This window comes from Cryptotermes secundus, unplaced genomic scaffold (genome assembly GCF_002891405.2).
Source record: "Cryptotermes secundus unplaced genomic scaffold, Csec_1.0 scaffold150, whole genome shotgun sequence".
In the NCBI taxonomy this organism is placed as follows: Eukaryota; Metazoa; Arthropoda; class Insecta; order Blattodea; family Kalotermitidae; genus Cryptotermes; species Cryptotermes secundus.
In genome coordinates this window covers 492,220-514,595 of record NW_019729898.1, presented here as the reverse complement: position 1 = coordinate 514,595, position 22,376 = coordinate 492,220, and the positions used below count along the sequence as shown (strand labels likewise).

General features: G+C 43.5%; 1 protein-coding gene across 1 annotated transcript in view; it reads left to right on the top strand.

Moving 5' to 3' along the window:
- Positions 1–1,299: 1,299 nt before the first annotated feature.
- LOC111865723 (formin-like protein) overlaps positions 1,300–22,376 on the top strand; it is a gene marked incomplete in the record, with an annotated part of 168,272 nt that continues 147,195 nt past the window's right edge. The window contains 1 exon segment of the mRNA XM_023853963.2: positions 1,300–1,575. Within this exon segment, the coding sequence (XP_023709731.2) occupies positions 1,405–1,575 (171 nt within the window).

Genomic DNA, 22,376 nt, shown 5'->3' with positions numbered 1-22,376 from the left:
GCGTAACAGCCCCAAAGTAATAGCGTCCATAAATATATTTAGTACAGCACAACCCACAGGCGAAATAACTTCCACAATGCGAGACACCTAAACGACGTGAACTCTCATGATCTATCACACAACACGGGAATTTCGACACTACGTGGGGAATTTTAACCTTGTATTCCATATTTTTCAACTAGTGTTCTAATATTTTCGGTTTATTTTAATTGTGTAACATTCTTTATTCTTAATATACAATATCTCTTTAACAAATTAATTACTTCCATATAATATTATCTGCTAATATTTTTAAATCCATAATTCCTTGTGTACTTCTAAAATTTTGATAAGGTTAATATATTGTAATTCTCACATTGTAAATTAAGGCGTAACTTTTATAGTAGGGATGCGTTGCACCAAATATGGATCCAGATTGGAGTTCAATTAACCTTAGTCGTATTATACGCGTAATACTACCTGAAGGTGGCCTCATAAGGACCGAAACATGTAGCGGTAATAAGTAAAATTCAATCTCAGTAATACTGATTGATTGAAAAATCATTGTTATTGTGTCGACGGATGACCTTGCTTAATTATATGTTTGTGACAACAGGATACGCACTGTGAAAACAAACTTTACGCCCATTGGAGGAAATGTTAAAAATGCAAAATTTATGGGAAGTCAAGGGACACAATAAATTCATAAACGATATTCCAAAATTTATATAAACATATAATAAGTAGAGAAATGGATATGGTGGATAAGACTAAACAGTAAATAAGGAAATTATAAAAGTATTAAAACTTGTTAATTCTAATTCAGAGCCTGAAGGTTGTATAGATATAGAACATAAGATTAAAGAGAGCAAATCCATCTGCTGGATATGAAGGTAACTCGTGTAAGACGTGGTTGGATGAAGCCTAACACATTTATTTGCGTACTTTTTGTGGCCTAATAAAAAATGTTCCATTGGCAGACAAATTTTAAGCTGTAGATAATAAATGTACACAATATACAGATGAAGTGTAACTGTGAAACGTGAAAGATTAATTTAAAATGATGTGGATAAGAAACAGAATTCTTACCTAGTACTGCGAATTAATTTACACGCCCTTTTAAAACTTTCAAATATTTGTACGAGATGGCAGAGCAATGGATAACATGCAACCTCGTCGTTAGTCGATTAGTAACGTCGCTCGATATCGATAGATTATAGGTATCGAATTGCGCACGATGTATGTTGATATCGATATATGGCGGCTAGGAGTACGCATGCGTTTGCCGTCATTAGTAGCGATTTGGAGTTGTGCGGTTTATGGGAGTTTGAAAGAGAAGCTGGAGAAGTGATGGTGTAATTGAGTGATGGAGGTTAAGGAACCTGTTGCTTGCCGTGGGCTAGTGTGTAGTGAAACATAATTTTTATGTGCTGTTTGCTGTTTGTGAAAACAATGGGTAGTTCATTTAGTACGAAAAGTGAATCTCCTCCTACAGAGGCTACTACTACGAAGACGAACAATGTTCGCTCCAGCATCCGCGCTAAACAGCCGATGCCCGATGCGAATGAACTGGAGAGAAGATTTACCAAAGTTTTGGCAAGTATTGATCAGAACTTGTTTGAATTTAATCGTTTCTCATACACTCGAATGGGAAAAATGTTCACAAGTAGTGCGTGATTGTACGCAAATGCGAGAGGTGTATGAAAACATGTGTCTCATAATTTGTTGCTCTGACTCGTAAAGAAGGTTAGGAGTTCCGAAGTAACTAAGACGTAATGAGTATGGCATGCGGTTGATGGGGCCCTAAGTATGAAGAAAAATTAAGAATTTGTTTCAGATTTGAATTCAATGAATGCCTTTGATAAAGTAACAGTTCCATTATGTTCTTATTGCTGTACGTTTGAGATTAAGCCGATCTTATCGTGTCAGGGGTAATCAGAAAATACGAGATGAGAATTTTGTCCTTTAGTCGTCGATGTAATGATTTAGTTGCCCGGTTTCATATGAGAGCTGTATTGTTAACCTGGTAGAAGAAGCTGTCGAGTTTGACATTGGTATGAAGTATATGTGTATTTTATTTGGCATTTGTCGTCGTAACTTGGTTGCTCAGCAGGGTTGATATTGTTAAAAAATATTTCAGTACAATTTTTAGCCAGCTTATCATGTTTTGAAAAATAAAATAAAAGGAGGCTTGTGAGACCAGCTTGCTGTCTGTGTGCCTCCCTTACGTTGTTAGGCAACGACCCGGTAAACACGTTCCCGCTGCAATGAATACACGCAACAATAGAAGTATTGGTAGACAGGGTGTTTTCTGTGCGGCCCATGTTATCAGACACTCTTTACATAGTGAAAGGAAAGTAGGTGATTAGTTCTTTCCAAACGTTCTTGTTTGCTGCTGCCATTAACTTAAAAACATGGAGGAAAACTCCGAATGTAGGACAGGCAGCGTCTGAAAAGGTGCTGTGTGTAGAAATAAAAAAGGTAAAGATGAAGTCGTCCCTGTGTGTACTTAAAGACCACGCCATGAAGACGTGTAGGGAAGAAGGGAAGAGTGGAGGTATAGCTCCACCATTCGTGATCTCGGCACTGGCTAGAAGTGAATGATCATTGATCACATTTACGCCTCGGCCGCATAAATGCTGTAGAAGGAGCCGCCGGTTCCCGTCGAACAGGAAGCGGGGTCAGCCCCAAAGCCGGTCAGGATGCTGTGGAGAAGAGAAAAATCTCTTGACCCTGCTGGGAATCTAAGCCTGGCCTTCCAGCCCGTAACCCGTCGCCATACCGGCTGAGATATGCCGACTAGAAATTTAAAACAAACCTGTGTGGATACCCAAACTGCACGTCACAAAATATTGTTTTTTTTTTTTAAGTTTCTTGGGGTGTTGGGTGAGACTGAGACCACTTGGTACGTCGGCACACACTGGCCTATTGTACCAATACCGGATGATAGATGATGAGTGTGGAGCAGTAGGTGGAATGAGAATTGGAAGAGGAAGCCAAAATACTCGGCGAATATGTGCCGCAGTGCCACTTTGTCCACCACAAATCCCACATGACCAGACCTGGGCGCGAAACCGGGCCGCCGCGGTCTGAAGCCAGCGACTAACCGCCTGTCCTATGGCACGTCTTTGCCACAAAATAAACTTTTAAAATCGTGAGAGGCAGTTGGTGTGTGCAGCATGTGAGAAATAAAGTATAAAGGTTCGGCCACACAGAGCGCGACGCACGCTACGTACGTAATGTTCGCTGCGTCGCAGAGTGTACACAGCGTACGTAGTGTACTTTGCGAACATAGCGTACCGCTCTGTGTGGCCGAACCTGAAGCCTAGTCCGAAGGTTTCAGTGAATGGGGTTCGAGGTACGAAGCCTGGGCAGTAATCGTTCAGTACTGACAAATTTCTTTGGCCCTATTTAATGCGTCCTTGTTTTGATGAATGATATAAATGACTGGCCTCAGTTTGTGCGTTCCCCTCTGTATGAGCTAAAAAAAAAATGGTAAATTTGTCCCTGTGCTTAACTAAGGCGTGCCATGAAGGCGTATGGCAGAGTGGATGTATAGATCCACGTTTTCTTGACTTCGGTAATAATTGGAGGTGAGTGCCCTGTGTGAGAGTGAATAGAAGGAAGCCATCGGTTTTACCCCATTTAACGCATATGCACAGAAGAGACTGGCTTGTTTTGATTGTTTTATTTAATATAAGTTTAACATTGTAGGCCTACAAATAGTAGATGAGCAAGTAAACGGCCTAGAAAGTTATGTAATTGTTATACTTCCCCTGCAACCACCTATATGGATGGCTTTGTAGCTCCGCAGTGGTATGTGTATGCCGTGCTTGCGTGTGCTCAGTGATGAACATATTAAGTAGAAATCAAATCATTCTCAAAATAAAGCGGTACGAGTCTTTCCTTCCGTTCTTCATTCCCCTGGGCGCTATAGCTCAGGTTGAGCTTTGGCTTCCTGAACAGTCTTCCTCAATTCTTCGCTACTCTTCATCTTTCCTCTATCCGAGGCTAATTATCTGGTTTCTGAGCATTTTAGCGTCACTCCCAACCCCCAGCCTGGAGGCCCAGGGTATCCATCTTCGTCTGGCTCCTACCCCTTCACCTGTCCGGCATGGGTGACCATACCAGTAGCTAAGCAACCGCCGGCATAGCTCTCAGGAGCACTCAAACCCCACCATCACAATAAGGTTGAGACACCATCGGTGGGGTTGTACGATTACTCGTTTGAAATTGTAGCCCCCCCCTTTTTATAAGAGTAAGCCTTCATGCTGTAAATTTTGAATGCAGTTTTACCCCGCTTTGGTTAGTGCGGATTAGACATATTTGTCTCTGCTGATTTTTTTTATTTAAACTTTACGTTTTTATCGAATTGTAAGACTTTATAGGTTCGCCAGACTTTTGTTTTTTCTTTTAACTCTAAAGTACAGATTAATGTCGCTGTGCTAAATTAATTAAACACCATGTCATGAAGATGTATGGGGGAGTGGAGGTATAGCTCCAACATTCTTGACTCTGGCACTAGATGGAGGTGAGTGGTTAGCTTCACTCTCCTGCTGCTTTATCTCCGGGGAAACAGCCCCATGTACCCACTGGATAAGAGGCTGGGTGAGCCCCAGAGTCTGTCTGGACGTGGAAAAGAGTAAGTTTGCACCTGCCGGGAATCAGACTCCGTTTCTTCAGCTCCGTAGCCCGTCGCTGTACCGACTGCTTGGCAAAAAAGGAAGGAAACTCTCTCTTGGTTAAGAAGAACCCAGCCATTCAGTGCTTTTAACACTGAGTCAAGTATATTTAATAGAGGAAAATTGTTTTGAGTGAATGAACACGAAAGAACCGTGAAATTTTTCGCAGAATGGAAGGTAAGAGGTTTGGCAGAAGAGATGAGAATGTCTGTAGCAGTATTAATAGTGTAAGATTTGAGGCTTTCACGGCGGTGACTATGAAGAAAGCAGTCCCTCCGAAACGTCGGTTAACACCACATATACACGGTGCCAAATCCCAGAAGACTGCTTTCTTCAGTATTAATAGTGTTCATGAAGTGGAATATATCCTGGCCGAAGGTTCACACCTTGCCTTTGTAGCCATTGTTTTGGAAAATGTGCACAGTACCATTAATCTGCGAGCTGTGTGTTACGCCCAAGGTAGCTTTAAACTAAGATGCTTTGAAGGTGATGGTATTTAAAATCCTGGCGTGTGACTTGGTCTCGGAAAATTTGCAGGCCGACTCAGGTTGCCTAATCACATGATTCTCCTCTTTGGGTTCAGACGCTGTATTTCTAGTTTAAATGTTTGTAAACAAAATATCAGGCCTAAATAATGCCGCAGAGGTCTGGTGACATTATTTCGTCTTACTTGCAAGATAGGTGTGTGTATGTTAATATACACAATGTAGTTTAGACTATAAAACTCTATTGTTTATATATTGATCGTGCGTATTGTCTTGTATTTATCAATACCTGCTACGTTGCTGTTTATATAATATTGTGATATACTTGTATGGCTTAGGGCGAGGGCACACTAAGGAAACTGGCAACCGCAACGCAACCGCAATTTCCGAGAATTGTTATCAGCCTGAGTTGAACACATGTTACTGAATGGAGCAGCGCAAATTGAGGAAACTGCGTTGCCGTTTCCTCGCCCTCGCCTTACTCTCTCGTTTCATGGAGATTTTGGATAACATAATTTTTGTGCAGACCACCTCTGTGGTCTAGTGGTCAGAGGCCCGGGTTCGATTCTCTGCGCTACCACATTTTCTGAGAAGTAGTGGGTCTGGAACGGGGTTCACTGAGCCTCGTGAGGATAATTGATGAGCTATTTCAAGGAAATAGCGGCTCCGGTCTAGAAAACCGAAATTAACGGCCTGGGGGATTCGTTGCGCTGACCACGCGACACACACTATCCGCCTAAGTTGGCACTAACTTCGCCGACAAGCGGCGGTCGCTCGGTCGATATAGTTCGCTTGCCGACTAAAACCACGGATTTTTTTCAATTTAAAATTCGTTTTACTGCGCTGGATGTTACAGATACTGCGCCATTGAAAGGACGTTAATAATATTCTAGGGTTTGAAGGCACAGTACATGCTGTTGAATTGATCAACACGTTTATCATGTGTGGGCATTAGTTTGTAAACACGCCTCATGTGACTGACCTGCTATGAGTTCGCTGCTGATAATGATGAAGCTTGTGTCCTACATAAAGTAATATAATTTATACAGGAAATTGCTGACGACACACGCCTAGGAAATACGGTGTTTTTTGACCCAGTTGTGACGCCGTAAGCCGGCCGGAAGTTACCCCAACTTAGTCTTGGCAAATTCGCAGCGTCATAAATTAAGTACCCTCTTACTGGACTGTTCTTCCGTGAGAGACGGGCATGAACTCCAAAGCGACAAGGTTTTGTGTAGTTAGGTGTAAGACTTCAGTCGAAAGGCCTTTGTAAGGTACGTTCAACGAAAATGGCTTTATATGCCTGGTATGTGACTCCCATTAAAAATAAATTTCATATCGATTTAAAAAGCAAAACGATTTTGCTGTGTAGGATAGGAGGTTCTCACAAAGGTGATTCTGAACAGTTTTGTCTTCTGTGCATAACGCTGGTAGTTAGTTTCAACGTTCTTGACCTGAAATTAAAGTAAGAAGAATTACAACGGTAATGCCAGTGCATTATATAAATAACAGTTTGAAACTGTCAGATGATAAATGAAGTGATTCGTTTTCTAAGCACATTAAACAAATAAAAAAGCACTTTTGGCGAAGTTAAGAGCCACGGGGTTATCCCATCGATAATATAAGAATGTAAAATAAATAAAATTGTGATATCCAGACTTTTGTAGTAGGATTCAGGGCCATAGATTCATTTCAGCGACTTCAGAGAATCTTTCAGTTGTTGGATGATCATGTGATAACAGCACTGTAACTTCATCTTTTGATCGCTAAACGAATTAAAATGGATCTTAGAGAGGTAGAATGGGATGGTATGGACTGGATTGATCTGGCTTAGGATAAGAACCAGTGGAGGGCTCCTGTGAAGACGATAATGAACCTTCGGGGTCTGTAAAATGCTGGGAAGTTTTTCTGTAGCTGCACAACTGGCAGCTTCTGAAGAAGGGCTCAGCTCCACGAAGTTACGCAGATCGCCAAACGAAGCCTTCATAGATCTATCCAAATTCAAGAGCTGAGTAGTTTATGGTAATTAATTTGTTTTGAAAATTCGAAGTAGTTATAAAACGGAGAATATTGACGCGAGGTTGTAAGTAATACCAGTAAGGTACAGTAGTTGTATCAGATTTAAAGGAACTCAACTTGAAATTCACCGCAGTGGTGATAAATGGATTTCTAGTTTTTGTGTAAATTTTTGCTAAAATCAATGCAGCTATCAAATTTCATAGGTGTTACTTCACATCATTAATCAGCGCCATTCTTGTTCCCAGCCGGGTGGTTCCGAATTCAGTCTTCACTGAGTTGTTTGATGACTTGTCATTTACCAGAGTTATTCGGCGGTGACTGTAAATTAATGATCCATAGCGTAATATAAGTATCTCGGCGCTTTCCCGCTGTCGTCGAGTTGAATTGAAGACCTCTAGAATTTTAGAATTCGAATTGTTGAGAAAACTCGCGTGATTTCATGCGAGAATTTCCAAGTTCTTACGGGGTTAGATTAAAATTAGCCGCATGGGAATGGGGAAATCCTTATATTGTGTTGCTGTGTTAGAATTGCGTAACGTTAAGGAAGCCGGTAATAGGATTGTGCAAGGTAGGAAAACGTTAATTATCCTATATTTGTGAAATGCTTCTACGAGTCATCCTTTCTCATCAGAAGGCAAGGATTCGTACGAATGTTCTAAAGCAAATTTCTTAAAGTTCGCAGAGCTTATATAAACGTAAAGTTTCCCATGTGCCTCATTAATTAAACACCACGTCACCAAGTTGTATGGAGGATTTCACGTATGGCTGAACCAATTCTTGACCTTGGCACGCAGAGCTAAAAAGTTGGATTTCCAGTTGTAACGCACAGTTATAATAGTCCACTTAGTAAAATGACTGCCTGCAGATTGGACGACCGAGTTCCAGCTCCAAGCAGGGCCAAGGATATTTCTCTTCTTCAATTATATTCACATCTGAGGTCTACTAAATACGGGGTATGACCGCTGGAGCGTGTACCGTGGAGACTGTATGGGGCATTACGTCCACGCCCCTTGTCTCCCTTCATGATGTGGTGCTTAGGCAAAGTGTATCCCATATTTTACGCATTTTTACGCCAGGCATGAAAGAGGCGCTCCTCTGAGCACTGTAAGGATATTCGGTCATGTCTCTTCTCCAGCATGTTGGGTACTCGTAAGCTATATATGTTTACAACGCTGTGTTGTCAAATATTTTAGAATCTCTAGGGTCATAGGGTATGTATTGAAATATGTTCTCACGGCGTTGACTAAGAAGTCTATCTACATGGGCGTGACGCCGTAGGGCAGAAGTTTACCTGCGTTTGGAAGCAGTGTAAAAGGTAAAGTTATACCTGGGCTTGAGTAATGAAGCGTCACTCCATGAAAACGTATGGAGGACTTGAAGGCTACGCGCTACACCATTCTTAACCTTGGTACCGGATGGACGTGAGTGGTTGGCGTCACGCCCCGGTCGCACTATCCCCAGGGAAACAGCCCCCAGTACCCATTGTATAGGAGCCTAGGACCGCAGCACTACCAAAATGTACAGGTTTGAAGAATATGACGAGATGCAGGCAATCTGCTTCAAGTTAGTTTGGCGAGCCCAAAAATGTGACCTCTATTGCAGTGTTCACAGGAGCCTGACGCTTGTGTCTGTTCCGAGCTAGATGAATCAAGTCCACATCCTCATCCTACTTACCTAAGATCCATGTTATCACTATCCTCCCACTTACTTCCAGTCTGCCTAGTCCTTAAGATTTTTCCACGAGAAGTTCGTATGCATTATGCCATGCGTACTACGTATCCCATCCATCTCTTTGTTCTCGATTTGAGCGTCCTAAGAATATTTGATGAGGAGCACAATTTACGAAGCTGCTCATTCTCCAGTTTTCTCCAGCCTTCATATTATTTCATCCCTCTTCGATCCAAATATTCTGCTCAGCACCCTGTTTGCAAACACCATCAGTCTATATTGTTCCCTTAATGTAAGAAACCACGTTTCACAGCTATACAGAACTATAGCAAAAAAGTGGGTCTTTTATATATTCCATTTTTTTAGAACCCGGGAAAGCGTAGTCGGTATAGCGACTGGCTATAGGCTGGACGACGGAGGGGTCGGAGTTCGAGTCCATTCAACCTCCTAAACAGTGGGTACCGGGGGCTCTTTCCCGGGGGTAAAGCGACCGGGGAGTGAAGCTGACCACTCACCTCCAATTAGTGCCGAGGTTAAAATGTGGATCTACACACACACTCCCCCATACGTCTTCATGGCGTAGTGCTTAATTAGTTAAGCACAGGGACAACTTTACGGTTTTAGATAGGTCTGTCAGACGAGAAGACAAAAGGTTCTGAACTGAATGAGAGCAAGCATTACACGAATGTAACCCGCTGTTACGGCATATAATCTGAGGTGTTACATAAATAAATAAATAAATAATGGAATCCCGTATCACACCATCACCAGTGGACTCTTTCCTCTGGTGTTGGAGAGGCTGGAGCATGATGCTAATCTCTGACCTTATCTCATGGCGACATATCCTGCTTTCTTGTTACATCCTTGGCATATTATTATACCCTGAAGATGGATGCACTACAATTCTCTGAAACGTCACTACAGTGCGGCACATTCTAGAAGCTGGTACCCTTCATAGCCACCGCCTTGTGAAATTTGGTTGGGTTTGAATAGACGTGCAAGATCTTGTACCCTTCAGAGCCACCGCCTTGTGAACTTTGGTTGGGTTTGAATAGACGTGCAAGATCTTGTACCCTTCAGAGCCACCGCCTTGTGAACTTTGGTTGGGTTTGAACTGACGTGCAAGATCTTGTACCCTTCATAGCCACCGCCTTGTGAACTTTGGTTGGATTTGAATTGACGTGCAAGATCTTGTACTCTTCAGAGCCACCGCCTTGTGAACTTTGGTTGGGTTTGAATGATTTATTTGAATGGACGTGCAAGATCTTGTACCCTTCATGACCACCTCCTTGTGAACTTTGGTTGGGTTTGAATGCTTTATTTGAATGGACGTGCAAGATTTGGGGCTATATTAAGGCACTGTTCAAACACTGAGGCCTGTTAGCCTAGGAAAACTGAGGAAGAGTATGAAGAAACGTACGCCATTGTAGCAGGTCTTCAGCCAGTAACAGTAGGCCGAAATATGTCATTACGAGAAATAACAAGTGACATCGTTAGTCTGAATACAGGGCCATGAAGAATGGTAGACCAAAGTTTGTGTGAGAGCTAGTGTAGGGTACAGGAGTTTTCGTGTAGAATTTAACACATTGAATAAGAGACAGCGTTTTTGCTGTGGATGGTAAGACGAGTTCCACCCAAAGAGAAAACAGAACCGAGTCGGAGACGGAAGGGAGTGAAATAGGGGTTTGTGTTTGTCTCAGTTTCCGTTGTGGCTACAGACACAATAAGTACCCAGTTGCCGTTTGAGATGGGACTTCTACTGCTACACTTTGGATAGCTTTGGTCTTCGGTTTGGTCAAAATAATCGTGGCTGCAGCGTCAGGGCTCTTTAGTATTTACAGCTGTGATTGGATTGCGCTGGAAATACCCCCGTAATGATATTAAAATATTAGATGGCCGTAAACTTACTTAAATGAAGACCCCTGGACAGTCACAGATAAAGAAAAGAAAATGGAATTGGATCGGTCTTACTTTGAGGAAACCTACTGGAGCCGTCGAAAAGACTGCACTGGACTGGAACCCCCAGGAAGCTCGTAGATGTGGTCGTCCCAGGAAAACTTGGAGGAAGAAGCCAGAGAAGTAGGCAAAACATGGAACGAAGTAAAAAGACTGGCAGCCAACAGGACTAGATGGAGGAGTTTCACGGATGCCCTGTACTCCAGAAGGAGTTAAAGGAACTGAATGAATGAATGATATTAAAACCAGTTTCCGAAACGTTAGAAATACTAACAGTAATTTGTGAACAGTGACAGTGAAAATCTCAGTCTTTTTGGATATAATGCAGTGTAGTTCGTTGAAAGTCAGCCGACGTTTCGGAGGAACATGTCGCCTCCAACTTCAGGATTGATGAATAAGCCAAGAAAGAAATCAGCGTGGAAGCAGGTGGCAGGCGCTCACATTAGCAACCCTCCACACAACGTAAAGAACTCGGCAGACTTCGACTGCACTATGGTTTCTATCCCCGCCGGGCCTGACAATATAATGGTCAGCTTTGATGTGGTGTCACTGTTCAGGGTGCCGGTTAGGGAAGTGTGTACTGGGTCGACATTTTGAGGAGCAGTATCCTGAGGGTCTTCCTCCATGTCCTGACGTCTTTATATTTCGGTTTTCGAATAAACTGACGGCGTAGCTATGTGTTCCCCACTGTCCGCGGTTATCGCCAGCTTCATATTATTGGCTTTCATCGGACTACATGGCGCTATATCCCACAAGACAGAACTCTTCCGAACCACCGCTGTGAGAACCTCAAATCCTACGTAGTTACAGTGCAGTTACGGTTATGTCAAAGCAGCTGTTGTGGAATGTTTGGGACATAGAACTCGGGCGTCACAAGTTATCGGTGTTTACGGCTGCAAGGTGAGAGGTCAGCTTTTTGCTCGTGTCACACGCACACACCCCTACAGTATGCCATCAGACATATGCAGGATGTGTACCCGAGCTTTAACTTATCTTCAGTATTTTTTTTTTCGCATAGCAGAGAAAGTAATTTTACACTACAATGGCTTACATCTTTTATTGGGAAGAAGCTGATTACAGACGTTAACAAATTCAACTGACTGTCAACATGACGGAAGCGAACAGGACTGTAAAATTGCTCATTTCCCCTAGTACAAAGGACGCCATGTATCATCGTTCCGAGGTAGTGTTTCCCTGCTACCTAGTATTCCCGTCATATTTCAGTAGGGAGAAGGAACCGCACTAAATGGGTGTATTCAGTACGTAATTAAATTAAAGGCAATCGTGAATATCGAATGCTGAACCAGTACATAACAAAGACTCCCCTCATGCAAGCAAGAATCCAGAGAGAACCCATGGTCTCGTTACTAGCCCTTGTGTTCACTATGTAACGTCTGTGCGCTTGTGTAGCCCAGATGTTCGCCAGTGATATCGAACAGTTAATGAACTATCGTAATTTCCAGTTGTGAATTTTAGAATATTGCAAGGATATTTGTTCGTATTTAATAGCGCGCGTTTATTTTCTTTTATAATTGGAGTGTAAAATTATTTAAACCTGCCATATTTTTAGAAGCGTTTCGTATGGCATTTGCTTTCGAGTTATGCAAGTATTCTCATCGATGAACAACCACGCCAAAGTTCTCGGGTTCGAGTAGTGAATTTGTCCGTGTGACTTCCGCCACATAAAATGCCTTGATTAGGCCACTTCCACTTCCTACCAATGTGTTACCGTTTCACCTGTCTTCCTACCATCCGACGCTGATAGCTTCGTGGAATAACCCAGAGAAAAGAAAATATTTGAGTTGGGTTGACTCACTCAGGATGTTCACTGGCTACGGGCTGGACGACTTGGGTTCGATTATTTCCAGCAGAGGTAGGGATGTTTCCCTTCGCCAATAGAACCAGTCCGGCTGAGTTTCACCCAGCCTATTAGTGGTCAGAGCGGCCAGAGTATAAAGCTGACTACTCACCTCCTTCCGGTGCCGATGGATTATAAAAAGTAAAGGTAAAATTGTCCCTGTGCTTAATTAATTAAGCACCACGCCTTGAAGACGTATGAAGGAGTGGAAGTATACTTCCACCATTCTTGGTCTCGGCACTAGATGGAGGTGAGTGGTCAGCTTCACGCCCGATGTTGTGATTATTGAGTAACTACATTTGAAAATCTTACCGGAAACTAGTCCCCGTTCCCTTGCTATACTGCTTTTAACATTCTTTCATATACAATATTAGTCTGATTGTAAGAGCTAAGTTGCAGTCCAACGCATTTCGTGAAGCAAGATGTAGGTCTACACGAAACTGCCTTGAAGTTCAAGGTAGAACTGTAATGTAATTTACATCCGGAAAGATGTTTTCTGTTTTGCTGAGTTCGGCGTCGAGACCCTGTGAGGGACATGCAGCCTTTTAATACTGTTTTCCTTGTATGACGTTGGAAACTGCCTCTCTGTCACCAAATAGCTGTGTGTTCTTTTTAAGTTTAAAACACGTGCTGTGGGTGAAGGATGTTCGTTCTAGGAAGCGTCTTGATTTGTATGTTATTCATCCCTCTTCCTCTAAACTTCCGCCTTGATGTGCCACAAGTGTAAGTTCAGCCGGTAGTGTGTGGATGAGACGTTTCGACTCCTTGTTCTGTGACGCTGCTGATACAGAGGGCAGGAGCAGTTAGAAGTTTGTACACGATCCCTTTGGAAGTACAGAGTCGTCTATAACAGTGGTTCTCAACCTTTGTCAGACCGGGGCCCGGTAAATTCTTTTATCTATAAGACGAGGGCCCGGTACCGGGCCGCGGCTCGACGGTTGAGAAACACTGATCTATAAGACGCGGCAATTTTAAGTGCGTATGTTTACTAATGTATTGCATTTTCGCGGCATTAAACCTTTCATCAGAGCACACAGAACACTGGAGATTTTATCCACGTAAAACTTATTCCCATGTAATCGCAGTACTACCACTTGCAGGGGAAGGGGGAGGGGGGTGGAATGAGGTTTCCATAACTGCGGCTGGTATTTCGTCAGTGATGTTTTGCTAGAGCTGCTATGGTTCCTTAAAGGTAAAAGGTAATACTATCCCTGTAACAGGCCGTGAAGCCCATAGGCTTGTGAGACGTCGAGGCTGCCACATTTTCTCTAGACAGTTGGCTCATAGATGGCGGTAAGGTTGTCGGCCTTACACTCCGGCCGTCCTTAACCCCCCCAGGAAGATTCCTGGTACTCATTTCTGTTAAAGGCTGAGTCGACCACAGGACCATAGTGCGACTGGCAGGATTAGGTAAATTAAAAAAAAAAATCCACCTTATCAGGTATCGATCACGCGACCTTCCGGTTTGTAGCATGGTGTCTCAACCAACTACGCTACCGCGTGCCCTCCTACCTTCAGTTTTTCTACCCTGACGCTAACCCATAATAAAGTCAGAGCTGTAGGTGTTCTGTGACACCAGTTTATTAATTTTATTGCAATTGTCGCGTTTGCTGTCCTGCATAAAATGTATCATTCGTAAATATGAATTCCTTCACATATTTGATTTGGCGATATCGCTGACGATGACCACTGTTTACGTTTTGTTGCTTCAAATTGCTTGCTTAGTTCCACAGATATCATACATAGAAAAAGTTAATGTGTTATGTAGTCCCAGGAAAAACGCTAAGTGTAGCAGAAGATCCAACGTGCTTTGAACATTTTGGCTTGAAAATTTGTTGTAGTCAAGGCAGCCGAGCTAGTGGCATTGCACCAGATGGACGTGCTTGCTGAGCGTGGAAAGGGTGGGACAAGTCTTCGTAGCATGCCTCGAGTAGGATTCGAACGCACGATTCCAGTGTTTGAGCAGGAGAAGACATGCCTTAGACGGCGCGGCAACTGTCACCGGCTTATAGTGTATAGCTACCTCTTCATTTTACTCCGATTTTCAGGAGGAGCGGATTACCTGATAAATTTACATTCTAACATAAATTCATTGCCGGCGATTTAATTTTGTAAAGCAGAACCCGCGTCGCTCGACAGGAAAGAGCCCAGCTATTAAAGGACGAAACTAATAGCACCTTAGGTGGAGCGGAACATTTAGCCATTAGAGTCCGGTTCCATCCCCGCATCCTGTTGTCTTTTCAGTGATGTAGTGATTGATCGAAGGTCACGGTATAGGGTCTCCGTTGATCAGGAGATATTCATGTGAACATGAGATCCTCTAATACGAAACTGAGCGTTCATTACCGTCATGACCTCCATTCGAGCCTACTTCCCGTCTTTCGGTACTTGAATATGCTGTGTTCGAGATGTAGTATAGTATTTACCGACGTTTCGGAACATTTTCTGTGGATATCTACCAGACTACAGGGCGTCACATTCCAGAAGATGGTAATCCTCATACTCACCGCCGTAAGAACGTAAAATATTGTACAGTTGGCATTTATCCGGCTCGTATTCGAAAGGCCGCCTTTACAGTAGCCCACTTCTCAAGGCGAAAAACTCGCTTGAACTTTTTTTTCTTCTGTTTCCGCAGTTCCATAAGCAGAAATGTTTCGGATCACTGTGCCTACGTGCAACTTGTAACCGTTCAAAGTTTTGCCTCTGAACAAGAAGTCACAATGATCTCGCGTTTTAATTGGGTCAGTCTTGAAAGGAATATAAAATGTTTAGTTTCTTTCATTTTTTCCCCCCATAGGACAACCCTGCACTGCACTTGCACTAAGACACTAATTGCACCCTTTAACATATATATATGTACGTGAATATGTGTGCGTATAAACAGCCATATTTGCAAATATAATGAAATCGCTAGAATTTAATATTTCATGATTGTATCGAAGTTTTGTTACTATAGTACAAGGTGCTATTCGGTTGGAGGGGTCTTATTGTGTGACTTGTAAAAGAGTAGTAGTGGATGGAATGTGTTTTAAAAGAATATTGTATGAACGAAGGTGGAAGTATTTCATTTATATTTGTACTGTTTTCATACAAAGGCTCCAGAAAACGTTTTTATTACGTAGTTCAAACGTTACTAGTGATTCGGAATTACTAGTTGAGAATCCTGTGGTGATGATGTGGTCCCCAAAACTTTGACAGTAAAGCACATGTTTCTACCTTTCACTAGTATAGAAGATGGGCTGGATATTATTATATTTTTTATTTGCGTATATTTATACCCAAGAATATACAAGTGTTTCAAATCGTGTTCATACTGTCTATATTGCGTTGCATGTTAGGGAAGTGAAGGAAGGCTGTGAAGCGTAAGCTACCCATTTCTTAAGTTTCTTTTGCTAAAAATTATTCCCAGTAACGACACCGTTAAAAATACGTAATCACGACGTTAAACGATAACTTTTGCTGTATTGCATCATGGCCTTCAGATAAGCCACTGCGGCGCCTGTAGGCCGGTTATGTATAACAGAAAGGATGTTAGAAATTCGCCATTCGCATAACTGTTTACTAATTAGGCGTCACATATGCCATGGAGCGGAATCCCGGATAAACTAAACAGTCTATCAGCTAATCAGGGAATTCGCCGTCTTTTGTGAACCCGAAGGCTTAGTCCCGTGTTCACAAGACCCCGCAGCTGGGCCGTACCCCGAGCCAGATGAATTGCAGAGCCCCACACAAACCGAACTAAAAACTCACGGCATTTGAAATTGAGGGACGAAACTTGTTGCATACCTTGCTGGGAGATTATGAACGCTAATGCTGATGTGAGTGTTACGGATGAGCAAATGCGATGTGCGCCGCTGCTTTGTGTGCGGATGTGTAAGTGAGATCCGGCTGAGTGGCCGGAAGAGCAGTTTCGTCACCACGCCTCCCATTAGGCTATCCCTTCTGTATATTGCTGCTTCGTGGGTAGGTACATTCGGGGGAGGTTTGAGCATATTGCGCTGCACTCAAGAAGTCTGAGCTTATTGGGCTTCAAAGTTCCTCAACAGGAAACCTACCGGCTATGGATCCGCGATCTAAGATATCCGCACTTCTGTTTAACCACCATTAACGTCACCTTCATACATACGTCCATGCATTGCCCAGGGTAAGCTGTGCTGTGGAAGGCATAGATACTGGATACTGAAAATTGCGTAAATGTTGTATTTTGTTGCAGATAATTGTATACGCGTGTAGTTTTGATCTGTTGGTACAATGTACGATACAGATACCAATATTATATGGACACACATACCGATGACTGTCGTAAGGAAACTGATGTTTACATAAATGATGATAAAGAACGCCGATCTCAGTGGCCGCGCGGTCTAAAGTATGAATTGTCTTCGCTCCCTCGGACTGGGATCGTGGGTTCGAATCCCACTGAAATCATGGGTGTTTGTTTATGTTTGTGTTAGGTAGCGGCCTTGCGATGGGCCGATCCTCCGTACAAGGAGTCCTACTGACTGTTTTAAATCAAGAGAAAATAAAATGTACTTACCTCGACACCGTAAGATATAAGAGAAGCAGATTAAGAAAGAAATAAAGACATGATAAAGAACCCATCCAGTCGTCAGTTAACATGTAGTTCACTTCTCTTTATTAAGCAAAGGCAAATACCTTTTCTTCGTCACCACTTCCAGACCGGATGTGGGTCCACCCGGCCTCCCATCCAATGGATATCTGCCTTCTCCCCGCTCCCCCGCTAAAGCGCTTACCAGTGCTCACCTTTGTCTAGTGCCGAGGTTAAGAATGAGTGTATACCTCCAATTCTCCTATCGTCTTCGTGGCGAGATACGTTTAAACACAGGGCAGCTTTACGTTTTATTGGTTTTGGAAGTGCACTTCAGGCATTCAGCTGGTACTGGCGCCCCATTGAGGTGCAAGGTGGTTTCTGGGCCCCGGATGTCTAGGAAGGCCGTATCTTTGCATTGTCGCTGTAGTGTCTGTTTGGATCTGGAATCTATTCTCATTCTTCGTCTCCGGTTCATATTTATGGAACCGAGTTCTGTTACCGGCCACTCAGCTGTTGGCTTTCTGTTGTCTTCCTGATGAAACTGCAGAACCTCTGCAAGTCGTCCAGACCGGTTCTGGGGCCCACACAGCAACCTATCTAGTGGGTAAATGGTAGAGTTGTCCCTGTGCTTAACTAATTAATCACTTCGCCATGAAGGCGTATGGGGGAGTGCATGTATACATCCACATTTTCTTGACCTCGGCACTAGCGGGAGGTGAGTGGTCAGTTTCATGCCCCAGCCGCTTTACCCCTCGGGGAAAGAGCCCCCACCCCGTTCCCATTGGATAGGAGGGTGGTTGGGCCCAAGAGCCGGTCTGGACGAAATGGAGAAGTGAAAATCCTTGTCCTCACCGGGACTCGACTCCGACCCCTTGGTCGTCCATCCCGTAGCCAGTCCCTATACCGACTTTGCTATCCCGAATCTACCTATCTAATGCGTACGGGAGGTAAAATGGCCGGTGCGTGAAGCTGACCTCTCACCATAAGCTATTGCCGGAATACATTTATCTGTAAGTCCACTTCCCATACGTCCTCATGGTGTAGCACAGGGACAACCTTACCTTTACCTTAATTGTTACAATGCACGTGTGGTGAAACGGAAAGCAAGACGAGTACAGTGTGTGTGTGTGTGTGTGTGTCAGTAGAGGTTTTGTACATCATGTGTGATTAGTCCTTTGGCTTTCCCACGGTTCATCCATAAACATAGTGCCTAGGAGCCAGGATAGCTCAGTCAGAGTAGCGACTGGCTACGGGCTGGACTACCGATGGGTCTGAGTTCGAATCACGGTGGAGTCAAGAATTATCTCTTCTCCACGTCATCCAAACCGGTTCTGGGGTACACCCAACCTCCTATCCAGTGGGTACCGGGGCTCTTTCCCCGAGGGTAAAGCGTGCGGGGCGTGAAGCTGACCACCCCAGCTAGTGCCGAAGTCAAGAAAATATGGATCTATACAGCCACACCCCTATACGCCTTCATGGCGTAGTATTTAATTAGTTAAGCACAGGGAAAACTTTACCCTTTTACTTTTTATGTGGCGTACCGTGCTGTAAATTGTTCCGTGACGGTTCATTCATTATTCTGTGCCATTCAGGATTAACCTAATGACGTCATTTTCAAAAAGAAATTTAACAAAACTGTTGCTTATAAAATTTAATATGTGGCTTTTAGTTTTGGAGCTGTAATCATTAGATGGCTGTTGGATTCCAGGGTGGAGTAGGTAAGCGGTTAATTTAACCGCGGGTTTTTCGATAACTAAGAACGCTTGAGTCTGAGCTTTGAACTCCCTCAGTTCTTATTCCGAACTGCCAACATTGTAAGTCAGCTGTTGTGCCATTGGCTTACAAGCTGATATATCATCTGAATCGTGTTTTGTTCCAGTAAAAGTGTCTATAGCACGTGGCTACCCGTAATGCACTGTTAAAGTGAGCTCTGTCCGTTTAATTTAACACCAGAGTGAGCGGTAATCACCGTGCACAACTCGACGATCTCTCGTATAGAACTCTGATGCGATACGGTACTTCAGTTGCGCGGGACTAGCCCCCCTCCTTAACACACGACGTTTGTTGGAGGAACCCTACCATCGTTCATCAGGGGTATCCATTTTGTTAGTTAAAACAGGGCTGTCCAACTCGGCGCACTGGTCGAATGCGACCTGCCAGTTGGTTTTAGGGTGACTCACGATAGTATCCATCCATATCCGAAACTACGCCTTAAGGTGCTCCTCCTTAAAGACGACGACCAATTTTATCAGAATAAAGCTTTACAGAAAGTCTTACTGAAACCCCAGATATTTTTCTGCTTCTTAATGACTCAACGCGAATCAAAATACTTATTCAATTCTTATTAGTATGCTTATGCTTGACAATAAGACCGTTGAAGCTGTTTGTATCGGTATACAAACAAAAGCAATTCCGTGGTTTCAGACCGCAAGCGAACTATACCGAACGAGCGATCACCGCTTGTCGGCGAAGTTAGTGCCAACTTTAGCGGATAGAGGTGGTGCGTCGTCAGAGCAACGAATCCCCACGGCCGTTAATTTCGGTTTTGTAGACAGGAGCCGCTATTTCTTTGAAGTAGCTCCTCAGTTATCATCACGAGGCTGAGTGGACCCCGTTCCAGACCCACTACTTGTCAGAAAATGTGGTTGCTCCGGGAATCTAACCCGGACCTCTGGATCTGTAGCCAGGAACTCTGACCACAGAGGCGGTCTTTGTTTCGCTATATTGGCAAAATACAACGGTGCCCGCGGTTAGGTGCCTCGGGTACAGTGCGGACCCTGCAGTTAGGGGCCGGACAGCCCTAGGAGGCAACATTTGCGACGTTCTGCCGCAGTCGATGTAGATCGTTTGCCGAATGGCTTCCAAAACCCGCCTCCTACGTGTTTTTGTAGTTATTTTATACGAGATAAGTAAATATGACATTAACTGTTGAGTTCACAGAGAGAAAGTGCGTAATATATAACTTCTGTGATGGACGAATGCCTATGGCGACATCAGGAACCTCTGATTTATTGACGGACGACGTAAGCTGATAAGCTTGATCAGACTGTACATACTAGTACAGCTCCCCTTGTCTGCTCCCCCCTCAAGAGCCGAAACACGAGCGAACATAAACACTGCAGCCCCCCAGAGAAACACGAAATTCCTGTTCAAACGGTATTGTGTGATTGCTTTTCTAAACCTTACTTATGGTAATGAATAATTTATTAAATCTTTATTGTATTTAAACCGACTAATATAAGTGAACTCTTCCGTGGCGAGTGGACGAACGTATTTCTGAAGATGTAATTGAGACAGTGATGATGTATTGTGAAGTTCTTACTGTGCGACCTGCCAAATGTCGGCCAGAGGTGAAGCCGCCAACTGAAAGACCGAGGATGCGATGGTATGCTGGCTGCGGTACCACACACCTCGGAAGGCGATGATAGAAGACTATGGAGCAATGATGCTATGATGACTAGCAAGGGAAACCCGAAGAAACTCGGAGGAACAATCTCCAGTGTCCGTCGTCCATCACGAATTTCACGTGAAACCACCCGAGATCGAACCCTAGGCTTCGCGGTAAAAAGCCGAAGCGTATGTGAAATACAAATATAGGGAGAGGACGAATTCATGATCACTATAAGGGTCTGTTTCAGTAGTTCAGATTTAAAAATATCTCGTCTACGTAGTAGATTTCTATAATTTGACGCTGTAAACTGTTATCCTACTAGTGGTACTGAACATAGCTGTGGTATTATGTTTCTTATGTTAGTGTAGGATGTTAATGGCAGCTATTTGAAAGGAATATGCCACATGAAATATTTTAACCCATACGAATGAAGTGGGCAGTGCAGGATATTATATACAAAACCAGTTCCATGTGGCTTACAGAGGTGCAGTTCTAAGGGAAAACGTTGAAATAACGCAATAGAATAATATTTGTCGTTGTTCCCCTGTTATTTTGGGATATATTTACAGAACCTGCATAACGTAAAGGAGATGGAGGAAAGAAGGGGAGATGAATTCCGACAAACAAATGAAAGGGCTGGAAAAGTAATACGCGAGAAACACGGAAAGGAGGCAAGATGCGAAAGAGCTGATGAAGGGAAAGAGTTTAGGGGCGAAGGAAGGGGCAGGTTCCTCTGATACATTGGCTGTCTATCAGACTGTATGGCCTCACATCCCAGAAGACCGTAATCGTTATCTTAGGGAAATAATTATTTTCCCCCTGGGGTACTAGATCTCCGCATGCGCTAAAACGCGACGATCAGAATTCTAAGACTTTCGTGGTGTATCACAATGTATCAGGAAAATGCCGAGATAGTGTCATGAAATATTAGGTCTCCTTTATTCCACATCCCCTCTTATCAAACATGATACTGTAATAGGCCCATGGCGTTTTATCTTTCGATATCAGATTGCGTTTGTAGTGGGTAGTGTACTCGTACCTAAGGATTCCATATTCATATAAGCCGGTGTATGCATATTTGCCTGGGATTCTCATCTGCACAGGCAATCAAAGCTGATTGTCACCCTCTGTAAGCATCTGCTATTTTCTTATGGTCTCACCCCAGGAATATTTTTGGAATGTTCTTGTGGGTAAAGGGAGGCCGGCGCGTAAGGCTGATAGCCTTACCGCTATCTCTGACCCGATTGTCTAGCAAATGTGGGAACCTCAACATCTCACAACCCTATGGGCCTCCACGGCATGTTACAGGGATAGCTTTACTTTTACTTTACTCACCTCTGTGTTCCTGCTTAAAGCTTTTAATTAAATTGTGTTTAATCTGTATTACGTTGAATTTTCAGCGGGCATTGCACTGATATTGCATAATGAGGAATATGCAGTTCACTTAGTACATTATTTGAGTCCTTAAATCGGAAGGCTTTGATGGGCTGGGCATAAAGCTGCAGGATTTTGGCAAGGAAAATCTGTTGGAAAGGGGGTCACTTAACCAAGACCGAGAAGAGATTTTTTTTCTCTCATCTTGCTTCCACTTTGGAGCACAGGGCTCATTTCCCAGTTTCATTGATCATTTTACAGACGGTAGGACTCCTTGGACGGGTGATCAGCTCGTCGCAAGCCCTCTACCTAATCGCAGGACAACAAAAACACAATAAACGCATACACACACCAGTCCCTTGTGTGGAATTCGAACGCACGAGCGAAGACGCTCGGCTACCGTGACCGGGGA